The sequence below is a fragment of the Marmota flaviventris genome, chromosome 17, assembly GCF_047511675.1.
Source record: "Marmota flaviventris isolate mMarFla1 chromosome 17, mMarFla1.hap1, whole genome shotgun sequence".
In the NCBI taxonomy this organism is placed as follows: domain Eukaryota; kingdom Metazoa; phylum Chordata; class Mammalia; order Rodentia; family Sciuridae; genus Marmota; species Marmota flaviventris.
In genome coordinates, this window is record NC_092514.1 from 72,504,535 (window position 1) to 72,517,248 (window position 12,714).

Here is a 12,714-nt window from a genome sequence, read left to right on the forward strand (position 1 = left end):
AGCGTGGCTCCGAGCCGCCGGCGCTAGGGCGGCGCGGAGTTCCGGCGGTGGGCGGGGCATGGGCGGCGCGCGCTTCCGCAGACGAGGCCCGATGGAGCCCGAACCCGAGCACGGGGGCGTGGAGGTTCCCGCGGGGCGCGTGCTCAGGTGCCGCACGAGGGTCCGGGGGCGCGGGGTGAGCGGCCGGTAGGAAGAGGGGGCCGGGCCCGGCAGGGTGGCCTCGAGCTCGGCGCCGACCGCCTGTTTCTTTGTCCCCCAGTGCCGCGGAGCTCCTGGCTGCCCGCTCGCGGTCCCAGAAGCTGCCCCAGCGGTCGCATGGCCCCAAGGACTTCCTTCCCGACCGCTCGGCGACTCAGGCGGAGCGTCTGCGTCTATGTCGCGAAGAGCTCTGGCAGCTGCTGGCCGAGGAGCGCGTGGAGCGCCTGTGAGGGGGCTGGGCCGGGGTGGGGGGCGGCTGGGCGGCGGGGCCAGACCCCGCCGGGGTGTCTGGGGGACTGAGACGGACCCCTCCCTACTCCTCGCCAGGGGCAGCTTGGTGGCAGCTGAGTGGAGGCCGGAAGAGGGTTTCGTGGAGTTGAAGTCCCCTGCGGTGAGCGGCCGGGCTCATTGACGGTCACCCGTCGCTGCCCTCCTAGTGATGTAGGACGCAAGAGGCTGGACACCCGAGGAATTTCAGGAAGCAGATTTATTGGCTGCAGGGTCTAGAGGGGCTATTGCCCCTGGAAATTCTTGGAACTTTATACCCACGGTGGGGGAGGGACTTGAAGGATTATATTTTTGTAGGAGTCTAAAAGTATTATTATTTTTTAGTTCACAAAAACGTGCTTTTGCCCGATTTTTTTAGATTAGTCAGAGTGTTACGGTGTGTGCAAGAACTATAGACCACCATGCTTATTGAGCCAAACTGAAAGGGGAAAAAATGTCCTTTAGTGAACAAGCCAGGCAAGTGACTGGGAGCAGGCTAACGCCTCAAAGAACTTCCAGCACTTAGATTTTGGAAGCACAGAGTTTATAAAGGCAAAAACAACAAAGACAGTTGAGACAGATGTAGTTCGGAAAGACAGGTATTTTGATTACATGAGAGAATTGTTTTGAGTATACATTTCAGCGTTATTTTTGTTATACATCAGGGCCATAGTCAGGGCTGTGGAAAGGTCCTAATGTACTGTAGTCGACATAGATACAGCTGTCAGGAGGCTGTAAAGAAAACATTTTAAGCAAGCATAAAATGGATTCAGGTCAGAATAAAATGGTGTTACCTTGGTTCTTTTACATTTCAAGAGTTTTGCAAGTTTTACTGCAAAAGCAGAAGTAACATCATCAAGTCTGTGGCCAAACTTAGCTTTTTGAAAGACAGCAATTTAGTCCTCACAAAAAACTCACACTGAGGTTTGTTTTTTTTTTTTCCTAAGAAATTTTTGCTGATATTCTGTTAATAAGAACAGTTATGATGAGGGTCTCTGGAGAAACTTAATTAAGATTCTTGGTGGAGGCAGGAGTGCCACTATACTAGTTCATTTGTGACTCTTGCTCTGGGTCCCTTACAGGGTAAATTCTGGCAGACCATGGGCTTCTCAGAACAGGGCCAGCAGCGGCTTCACCCCGAAGAGGCTTTGTATCTGCTGGAGTGTGTGAGTGCAGTCCCAGGAGAGTCCCCAGAGGAAATAGTCAGGACCAAGGAATGGGAAGGACTTGTTTTTATTGGAGTGAAAGCATACACAATATTTCCAGTGAACTTGTAATTGGGCTTGTTAGAGAGGGAGGCAGGAATTCTGTGCAGGGAGCAGGGATTCCTGTTCAAATTGGGGTGCCTTCTCACTTTGCTGGTTGTTCATATTCTTGCTGAGATGCTGGGAGGTGGTGGTGGGAATATAGCACCAGGAGCTGCCCCTGGCTATGGCACTGCAGGAAGGGTGCACAGCTGAAATGTGGTCCCCATTTCCAGGGCTCTATTCAGCTTTTCCACCAAGACCTGCCACTGTCTATCCAGGAGGCCTACCAGCTGTTGCTGTCTGGGGATACTGTGAATTTCCTGCAGTACCAGGTAATTGTCATATCCCCCCTCCCACCACCACTACCAGGAGCCTCCATTCATTAAGTCAGTGAGTTGTGACAAGTACCATTGAAGTGTCAGGAATAGTTAGTGTCACATGCTGGGGTGGCTACAAGACAGACAAGGACTGCGTTGTCACAGGGCTCACATTTTAATGGTGGCAATCAGATAATAAAATAAGCAAATGAATATTATCTTTACAGAGAACTAGATGCTAGATAGAAGATGGAGTAGAGGAGAAGTGGTAGAGTCTGGGATATTTGTTTAGGTAAGAGAAGGTAGGTTGGGGATGAGGTAGGATATCAGTAACTGAAAAGAAATAGATGAATCTCAGAAATTGTGAAGAAAGAATGGATAGGACTTTGCCAATGCATTGGATTTTTGATTTGAGGATAGAGAAGAATCAAGGATTATTCATTGGTCATGAACCAGCGGTTGAGTGGTAATATCATTTGCTGGCTGGGAATACCCAGGAAGGAACAGATTCCAGAAGATGAGACCATAAAGAGCTTGTTTCAGAAAAGTTAATTTTAAGGTGCTTCTTGGATATCCAAGTGAGGATGTCAAACAAACAATTGGATACATAAGCTTGGAGTCTTGGTAGAAGTCAAGGCGAGACATAAATGTGGATATCATAAGCACATGGGTGGATGTAAGCCATGGGTCTATATGGGAGTGCATCCAGAGGGCTGGGTCTGAGACTTGGGACTTACCACATTGGGGAGGTTAGGGGGAATATAGGACCAGAAGTTCAGGAGTGTCTGGTGACAAAGGAGAAAAACAAGTGGGATCACTGAAGCCAAGAGAAGGTCCTTAAAGGAGGAAATGGTCAGATCAAGTAAGATGGGAGAGATTTCCTGATATATCCCTCTGATATGGATGAGGGACACAAGGATGAACATGTGGCTTTTTACTAGGGACTGTTTCCACTCAGGACTATGGAAAGGTGGGGATTGAGGAGATAACTACCACCTTCTCCCAGCTTTTTGTCAAAACATTCTAGGGCATAGTTCTTCTGGTCCATCACTGTTGGCTTTTTGGGATTTGTGTTTATGCTGCCATGAGATTACTCCTGTAATCTCGGTGATTCAGGAGGCTGAGATGGATTGCAAGTTCGAGGCTAGCCTCAGCAACTTAGTGAGACCCTGTATTAAAAATAAAGAACTGGGGATGTAGCTCAGTTGCAAAGTGCCCCTGGGTTTAATCCCTAGCACCACAAAAAATAAAAATAAAATTGCTAAATGTCATTTGTGTCCAGAATAAGAGAACAGAAATTCAGAAACAGATCATACTTTGGGGATGGCATTTATAATGCATGTGGTCCCAGTAGTCCTAGGGTTTGGGAATGTACAGGAGAAGCAAGGGGGGGACATCTTGTGGGGTGTGCAGGAGGAGCAAATGGGGAACAGCTTGTGTCTGGGGAACTATTGGTGTTTTTAAGAATGAACATCTGAACTTTTTTTTTTTTTTCTTGTTGAGGTCTTCAGCCACCTGAAGAGACTGGGCTATGTGGTTCGACGATTCCAACCGAGGTAAGTCCCTATCCCTTTCTTATTCATTCTCATCTTGAGACCTGGATGCTTAACCCTAGGTAGAAAGTGGCCTTTTCTTACCTGGAACCTTTGGCTGGAATGCAGCTCCCTGGACATAGACCATGGATCTGGGCTTGAAGTACTTCGTAGGGAGGCATATGGGGACAGATCCCATCATTGCATTTTCTAGTAGGTTATCAAATCAAGACCCAGCTGCAGATAAGGACTAAATACTTGCAGCTCGTTGTGAACATTGAGATACAAACAGGCACAGCCTTTATTTTCTAAAAGTGGGATCTATATTAGAGAAATAGTCATGGCTGTGCATAGAAGTTCCCTTGTGAGAACATTCATTCAGCAATATTATTGACCACTTAACTGGTGTCAGGCCCTGCACTTGTTGCTGAGGAACAACAGATCCAAATGCTGCCCCACACAACTTGTATTTAGTGTGGAGTGTACACAAAACACCATCACTTTACAAAATCAGAAACAGCCTAAGAGCTGCTTATCTATTTAAGCAGTGTTGTTCTCATAGAACTTTCTGTGGTGATGAAAACTTCCACATCCATATTGTCTATTTATGTGGCTTGTGCAATTCTGGGACTGAAATTTTAATTTCATTTCATTTTAATTGATTGAAATTTAACAGACACTTGAAATAGTGGCTACTGTATCAAACATTGGGAGAAGAAAAAACATTCATGGCAAGGTCAGGCACTATGGTGCACATCTGTAATCCCACCAACTCTGGACCCCGAGGCAGGAGGATTACAAGTTCAAGCCAGCCTCAGTAACTTAGCAAAGCCCTAAGCAACTTAGGAAGACCCTGTCTCAAAATAAAAAATATAAATGGCCGGGGAAGTAGCTCAGAATGCCCTGGGTTCAATCCCCAGTGGCGGGGAGGGGGAAAACATGGCAGGGAAGAATACTATACTATAGTGATAAGGGACTGAGTCCATAATATATGATTGAGTGCGGAGAAATAAGGGGATTACAAAGTAGTGTGTTAGTACAATGCCATTTTTTGTGAGAAAAAGACAGAGAGGGACTAGTCAGTATTCACATGTGTGTACATATATACATAAGAAAAAAATGTTTTAATTTTATCTTTGTTTTTCTGATTTTTCAAGTTTTCTAGTTCCTCTTGGTTTTCCTCATCAGTGATTAATCATTTGTTTAAATTTATCATACCCTGGGTTTTATTCACACCAGGCACATTCTACAACTGAGCTGTGTCCCATTCTGATTAATCACATTATTGCTGGCTCTTCAGTGAGTCTCTGCTTAGATGTGTCATTGGTGATATCCAGAGCCTAGGCAAAGGCACATAATGGCCCCTGTGGCTGTCCCCACATATCTTTCATGCAAGTCTGCTCAGAGCCTTACTCTTAGGTATGGCTCTGACCTTAGCGCTGACTGGTCCTCTTGGCCAGTTCCTCATGAACTCCGCCAGGAGCACCAGTGTGGGGAAGTGGATCTATTGCCTACTTGCTGTTTATTCTTACTCCATAGCTCCATCCTGTCCCCTTATGAGAGACAGCTAAACTTGGATGGCTGTGCCCAGCGCCTGCAGGACGGGACTGGCAAGAGGAAGAGGAATACCAGCTCTGAGTAATGCCCCCCACTGTGGCCACAAGCTGGGAGTGTTGGTGGCTGGGACTTTGAAGAATGCATGGGCTTGGGCAGTTCTCACATAGACCCAGGGAGACAGCAGAAGACCTGTCTTCCTCAGCTCACATGGGTGTGTGCACCTTGGCAGTCAGGAGCTAATGTGTTGCTTTTTCTCCCATGTCCTTCAGGTGTGTTAATAAAAAAGTCACGGCCCTGGAGACTTCCCTGCCATCCACCAGCCTGGCAGCCTCCAGCCCACCTGACTGCAACCAAAATAGCCAATGCCCAGTTGAGAAACCCCAGGAGCCAAGCCCTGCAAAAGGCCCAGGGGTCACCTTTCCATTTCTGGGTTCCCTGGAGCCCTGCCCTAGTCTGACCAGTCAGAGTGTGGGGTATGACCGAGAAAGTGGCAAGGTAGAGAATGGAATCAAGGGAGCTCGTAAGCCTCGCTGGAACTTTGAGCAGATCTCCTTCCCCAACATGGCTTTGGATGGTCGCTACACCTTCCTATCTGCCCCAGCCCCAGAGTTGCTTCCAGCCAACGTCATTGGGCGGGAGATAGATGCTGAATCCTGGTGTCAGAAGCTGAACCAGCGGAAGGAGAAGCTTTCCCAATGGGACCAGGAACAAGCAGAGGCCCGGCAGTTCCAGGACATAAACATAGACCCTGAGGTGCAATCTTGCTCCAGCTGGCGGGAATACAAGGAGCTGCTGCAGAGGCGAGACATGCAGAAGAGTCAGAGCTACCCCCGACACCTGTGGAGTCAGCCCATCACCCCCTTGCTGAGTCCAGGACAGGTGGACTCCCCAGGTACCTCTTCATCCTGCCATATCTCTGCAGGCCACTGGTAGCTGAAAATCATGACTTTGAAAGGGTCATGGATTGACCAGTACTGGATGAAGCTTAATATGTGGGAGGAGACAGCTGTAGAATGGAACCTGTGAGGACAGAACCTATGAGGACAGTCAGTTCTGTAGACTTGAATAGCAGTGCCCACAGGGGAAGGTTTAGCCATTGTGAGTCAGTCCAGGGAGGTGAGAGGTGTGAAACTGCACGTGCATCCTTAAAACTATAAACAAGATAATATCAGTGACTTTGACACTTACTAGCTGTGGTCTCCTCCCCTCCAAACCTGTTAGTTTGAACATGGAAGTGTTATCTTGGCTAAATTAAAGGATAAATACTGTCCTTGGTTTTAAGCACAGGGAACTAGCAGGGTAAAAATTGCCCAAGCTAAATGTAGTAACAAATTCAGAACTACTAAAAATCATCATAGGGACATGGTATGTTGTAGGTGACTAGATTCGGGTTACCAAATCAGTTAGAATTGAATTTCAAGTAACAATAACTAATTTTTGCCACTGGGCCTGGCAATTACACTGTTAATTATAGCTACTCAGGCTGAGGCAGGAGGATTGCAAGTTGCAACTCAGCCTGCGCAACTTAGCAAGATCCTGTTTCAAAATAAAAAGGGCCGGGGGTGTAGCTCAGTGGCAGAGTGCCCCTAGGTTCAAACCCCAGTATAGCAAAAACAAAAACAAATGTAATTTTTCAGTATGTTGCAAATATTACACAGGACATACTATACTAAAGAAATTTTGGTAAATCTGACAACCCTAAACTAGATAGCAGATTCAGCAATGTGAAGGGAGTGGATATAAAGTTGACTCCCCTTCCATCTCGCCAACACCTTGTTTTCACTGCTCTGTAGCCCTGGTCCTTCAGCATATCTCCGTGCTGCAGACAACACACCTAGCTGATGGAGGTGCCGGGTAAGTTTCCAAGTGGTGCCTGTCTTCGTAATTATATCAGCTGCTAGGTGAAGTGACAGCTGGGATTTGGCTCCTAGGGTTGGTTGTGAGCTAGAGTATGCCTTTTGGGACCCTTTCCCACATGCTTTAGTTCCTAGCAACAGCTAATGTTCATTTGTGTCAAGGGGAGTGGGAAGAATGACAGGTGGGTTTATCTCAAAGGTTTGAAGCCCCCCACCTCCCTTTTTTTTTTTTTTTTGGGTGGTGCTGAGGATTAAACCCAGGGCTTTGTGCATGTGAGGCAAACACTCTACCAACTGAGCTATAACCCCAGCCCTGAAGCTCCTCTTTTTTAAGTGGCACCTTACAGCTTCAGTTCCCCTGGACAAGGCTGCTTCCTGGAATTGGTGATGGGAAAAGGGTGTGGTGGAAAGGAAATGTGGGAAAAAGAGTCTTTGTCCTAAGGTTTCTCACTCTATTCTCCAGGCTGCTGAAGAAGTCCGGAGGCTTGGAGATCAGTTTTGATGTTTACCAGGCTGACGCTGTGGCCTCATTCCGAAAGAATAACCCTGGCAAACCCTATGTCCGGATGTGCATTAGTGGGTATGATATGAGCAAGCACCACCCCTGGGCTACTGCCAGTTGTCCTGTGAACCATATGGACTTTCTCTCCCTTATTCTCTCCTGGGCCAATCCCTGAGAAGAACCTGAGGTCCAACGAAGTTAAGCGATATGTATGAGGCAACACAGCCAGTTAGTGCCATAGGAGCTCAAGCTTCTTAACCCTTGGTTCCTCGTTGTTAGCATTCTTGGGTAGTCTCTCTTATGCCACTTTAGTCATGAGCTCACCCAGCAGAAGGGATGTGGATTGGGCTGAGTGGTGAGAACTTGGCCCTTCCTAACTCTCTTACCCTACTAGAGTACTGGGTGTCTCTTGGAGAACTTATCAGAGCCATGTCATTTGGAGACAGGAGAGCTCAAGGGTTCCCAACTGTCTTCCCTGAGAGCCTCAGAGGAGCTGGTATCCTGGGGCTTAGGGGTGGGGTAAGGCCTAGTCTCAGTCTAACCCTTATACCTACAGATTTGATGAGCCTGTCCCAGACCTCTGCAGCCTCAAGCAATTGTCCTACCAGAGTGGGGATGTCCCACTAATCTTTGCCCTGGTGGATCATGGTGACATCTCCTTCTACAGCTTCAGGGACTTCACACTGCCTGGGGATCTGGCGCACTGACTACAGCTCTGAAGGTGTTGGAGCCTGCTCTGGGAGACCTGAACTGTTTGCTCTCAGGGACTATCTCAGCTGCCTCCTGTACTTAAAGACTCTGACCTGTAGGGGCCAGTGTGTGCCTTGGCCCTGGGTGTCTGATACTTGCAGGAAAGTAAAACCCTGCCCCATATCATTACCCCCTTGCTTGGGCTCTGCAGCTTCCAAGTCTCAGGCCTGAGAGTACTGCCTTCAGTGACCCCCTTGGAACTCAGGACTAGATTTCAGAGGCCCAGGAGGTGGGACAGAAGAGAGGACTCCGTGCCTTTAACAAAAGGGTGCCTGTTTCGCCGCCATAGAGCCAAAGCCATTAAAAATAGATCTTTTTTTCTGCTGTGGCTGGATATACTGGACCACCTCCACCCTCTATTTTACCCACTTACGGCAGGACAGCGACTTCAAAACTTTCCACGAGCTTGCACTGTCAGAAGGCTTGGGAAGTTGCAGGTCTCCTGTAAGGTACTCCAAGAAGGAAGACTAGTGCTCTATTGTTTCTTCCCTTAACGTAGCCCAGTCGGGGGTATAAAGGTGGCCCGGAGGCGCCATGTCCGTGTGGCCTGAATCCGGGTCACTCAGTGACCACAAGCAGCTGTGCGTGGTTAGCACCCCAGGCCCCAGCCCCCTTCCATACCCGCCCCTCATTCTAACCCCCTCCCTTGCTTGAACTAAAAACTGATCTTTGTGACTGTCCCTCCACAGTAATAGAAGAGGGGAGCTAGCCCCAGGAGAAGGCGCTTGCTGCCACGCCCTCATCTCTTTACAACCCTACACGTGGGACCTGAAACCAAGTTCTGGGTTCGCCAGTCACTGTCCCCGCCCAGCGCTCTGGAGGACTGGCGGGCTGTTCCCCTTCCTTGACAGATCCGGGCGAGTAGAGGGAGAGGGACGGCTTCCTCCAGGAGTTGAGCCTGGGAGGCGGCCGGAGACTGCCCGGGGGTTCCGGGAACTATTTCCTCCTCTTGGAGGCGGCGGGACACTGGGCGCGGCCTGTAGTCCTTCGGTCAGGTGAGAGCAGGTGAGAGCAGGGGCGGGCCGACAGCGCCTCGTGCATATTCACGCAGGCTGCGACCCCGCCCCTGCGCTCCTGGGGCTGCGGATTGGCCGGAGCGTGGTCCCCGCCCTCGAGGGCGCCGGGCTGCACCCGCGCCCCGTCGGCGCAGGGCGGCGGGGGCGGGGCCGGCCGGGGGCGGGCCGCTGGGGCCTGGCTCTCAGGGTTCCGCGGGCCCTGCCGGCTCGCCCTTTATGTAAATAGCGGCAGCTCCGCCCCCGGCTCTCCGCGCCGGAGGTGAGCAGGAAGGAGACGGCCGCCCAGCTAACAGCCCGTGGGCCCGCGCGGCAGAACCAGCGGAGCCGGCGGCGGGCGCCAAGGGACGCCGAGGCCTCGGGCAGGCGCCGTCCTGGGGTTCCAGGTGAGGTGCGGGCTGGGACCCACCTAGCCCGCCCCGCCCCTTTGCGGCGCCTCGGGGCGGGGAGGAGGGGGAAGGCCGAGACCCCTGGGCTTCTTGGGCTTACGGGCGGTAGGGCTGCGCCTAGGTCCGCCGCCTCGTCCTTGTCCTTGTCGTGTAGCTCCACTGGGAGAAAGACACCTGTAGAAAGTGCCGCTGGGAACTCTGTGCCTGACCCGCCCCCGATTACCAAACTTGGTATTTGGGTTTGCACAATAGTGTTGGCTTTCGGGAGCGTGGAAACAGGTGCCCGGCCGGACTAGGTGTGGGAACACCACGGGCAGAGACCGAGTCCCCGAGCCCCACGTGCAAGGCCTGGCTGGGGAGGCCCGCGACGCGGGTCTCCTGTGACCCTGTCTCCGCGAGCTGGGGCTGGAGCGCGTTACCTTGCGGCTTAGCCCCTACCCTGCCATCTGGGCTCTCTCCCTGTCGGCCCTTTGTGCCTCCTAATCCCCGGACGCAGGAAGCCCGCGGGAGGGACTTCGATCTCCGGCCCTTTTTCTACCCTAGGCGGCTTTGGACACCTTTAGACAACGGTGTTGAAACTCTGTCTGAGGGGTGGGGGAGTTGCGCTGTTAGATTTGATGAAGAGTGGAAAATTCTTGCCCCCAAAAAGTGTGTCTTGGTTTGCTCCTACTGGACGGTTGGTGGAGACACTGGGCCTTGATTGTGGGAAGACCTGACTGTAACCAGGGCACCCGCGGTGTGGCTCTTGAAGGCGTTCACCTGAGACAGGTGAACTTTGGGGGAGGAGGCTGGGACTTAGACTCAGTACTCTTTCCCTTGGGGTTCATATGTTATCGCCTGTTGCCTTCACCTGGGCACTGTGGACACTGCAAGAGTATGTAACTCAGGATTCTGCAGAAGAAACTCTAAGCAGGGAGGGCATGGGTGTGTCAGAGTGAAAAACACTGGTGAGAAGAAGAGGATTGCTGCAGAAGAGTGCTGTGCTGGCACACCCAGGAGAAGCCAAGATCAGAACTGGCTTTTGAGGAAGATTGGGTCTGTAAGCTGGGATTTCAGGAGGCATGAGAAGGCAGCTTTTTTATTTTATGGACCTCGAACTGAATGTAGTTTCCTAAGTCATCACAGAGCTTGCTGGAGGCAATCAGGACTCAAGCCCAGCTTCTGGCTTTGACCAGATTGTGGTTCTCTTCTCTGAAGTTAGCCTGGAACAGTCCCTTTGAGGGCCCTTGAACAGTGTTTCTAGGATCTGGGGTTATTCTGCATCTGAAAGGGAACAGAATTTCTCCTTGGGTGGCAGATTAGTGTAATTTTAATTATATTAAAGTAACCGTGAGTTTTTAATAGACCACAATATTAAAAGAAGAAAGGGTTGATAGTCCGGGATAACAAAACAGAAAAGGGAATCAGGGCTCACAGTGAAACAAATGAAAGAATTTAGAAAGGGTAAAGTAATGCAGAAAAAGATTCTTCTTTCCTGATGGTCTTTGGCAGTCGATGTTCATTAAGATTTTTAGTGTCAAACACAAGTGGTTTTGAATCATGCTTTGTTGAGTTCTTGTTGGGTGACCTTAGCTCAGTCACTTAACCATGTCAAGCCTTGTTTTTGCAGATGTTGCTGACAAGGTGAATATATGAGCATGTGTGGCCTGCTGCATAGTAGGCACCCAAGGACTAGGACCTCATTGCTTCCCCAGGAAGTATAAAAAGTGTCAGTCACTCACAGGCCTTTGAGTAGACACCTGGACCTCTTGGAAGTACCTAATGGATTGAGGGAATTTGTTTCTCTGTCCAGAAATCAGACGAGGGACCATGATTTTGTGGTCTTTTAAAGTCTCTGGAGGTCAGAACTGTTCCTCTGAGATACTTTTCAGGGATCGGGCAGGGGCCTCTCCTCACCTGACATTCTGTTCCCGTTGCTCCTCTTATTTCCCTTGCTCCTTAGGTGAGCCAGGAGTGAGGGTTGATGGAGGGTCTTTCCTGATTGCAAAGTCTAATCTGTTTTGCTCCCGCAGGCCTGGAGGGCTCCCGCTGTGCACTCTCTATATCCTATTGGGGGTGGAGGGAGGCGGGGCAGCACATTCCTGTGCTGCTCTGTGGTCCTTAAGGAGATTGGAAATTCCATAGTGCTCCCTTCCAACCTCACTTAGGGAGGAGGTGTCCTCTCCTGCCAGGCTTTCTGGCCCCCTAGACTCTCCTTCTGGGAGGGAAAGTGATACATGGAACATGAAAGCTTGAACCCTCTGCCATCAGCCTGTGACCTCCTACTATCCACTGGGACACCTGAACATCCCTAACAAGAGCCTCCAGGAGCAGCATGGGAGACTGAGCTGTATGGTCTTTCCAGATGAATCAGGAGCAGCCAGTGAGACACCAGAGTTGGGGGCCAGGGTGGAGGCCCACAAGGCCAGGGTGGCTTCTCTGGCTGGCTATTTGGAGCACACTGGTGGCCTGGACTTGGGAATTCTCAGTACTCAGCTCTGAGAGGCCCTCTTATCTCACTTGGGCAGTAATGCTGTTGGGGCTCTTCCTGGCTGAGGCATGCCAGATAGGCTTGGCAACTTTGTTTTCCTCTGCCCAGGTGCAGTGTGCAGGGAGAAACAGGGTACAGAGTAGAAGATGGTGTTCCCCGGGGACGGGGGGGGGGGACCCTGCTTACTGTACCCAGCTCTGGATCCCAGGGAGCTCCCCACTTGCTGTGCCCTGTGGCCACCTCCTGGGGTGGCTTTTACTCCTTGCCCTGCCTCAGAGGAAACTGATCCTTTGAAGAGTCACCCCACTCCTTCCCCTTCCCAGGAACTATGATGAATTCTTGAGTAGGAGAGGCTTCTTTGGGTGTGGGGACAGGGAACCTGCAAGGTACCTGACTCTACCCTTCAGGAATTCAGCAGAGACTAGAGCCATCTCTTGAGGCACCTGACTCAGTGTTCCCAGGGTTTGACAAAAGGGACATCAGGCACAGATCTATTTGGCTCTAGTAAATAGTGCTAATATTTAATAATAATCTGGGATTATCCTTTCAAAGGAGCTTGGTGTCTTGGAGTATTGGTCCAAGGCAGTAACCACCAGGATATCTCTAGCAGGGTACC

At 50.5% G+C, this 12,714-nt stretch overlaps 2 protein-coding genes across 4 annotated transcripts in view; both read left to right on the top strand.

The window, feature by feature from the left end:
* Positions 1–70: 70 nt before the first annotated feature.
* Tsen54 (tRNA splicing endonuclease subunit 54) lies at positions 71–8,560 on the top strand. 2 transcript variants are annotated; one of them, XM_027955661.2, is made up of 11 exons: positions 71–147; positions 260–424; positions 526–589; positions 1,548–1,631; positions 1,946–2,044; positions 3,533–3,585; positions 5,101–5,199; positions 5,388–6,010; positions 6,912–6,972; positions 7,438–7,554; positions 8,033–8,560. In XM_027955661.2, exons 1-11 carry the CDS (start codon positions 92–94, stop codon positions 8,181–8,183), a joined length of 1,572 nt encoding a protein of 523 aa, XP_027811462.1. In that variant the 5' UTR covers positions 71–91; the 3' UTR covers positions 8,184–8,560. The 2 variants fall into 2 exon arrangements, with proteins under 2 accessions (XP_027811462.1, XP_027811463.1); XM_027955662.2 differs by lacking the exon at positions 1,548–1,631.
* A 51-nt stretch (positions 8,561–8,611) lies between these two features.
* Llgl2 (LLGL scribble cell polarity complex component 2) overlaps positions 8,612–12,714 on the top strand; it is a 38,636-nt gene continuing 34,533 nt past the window's right edge. Inside the window, exon 1 of one of the 2 annotated variants that reach the window (XM_027955660.2) lies at positions 8,612–8,675. The gene's annotated coding sequence lies outside the window, so the exon portion shown is untranslated. Of the gene's footprint in view, positions 8,676–9,484; positions 9,626–12,714 lie in introns of those variants that run through there. The other variant, XM_027955659.2, reaches the window with a different exon arrangement.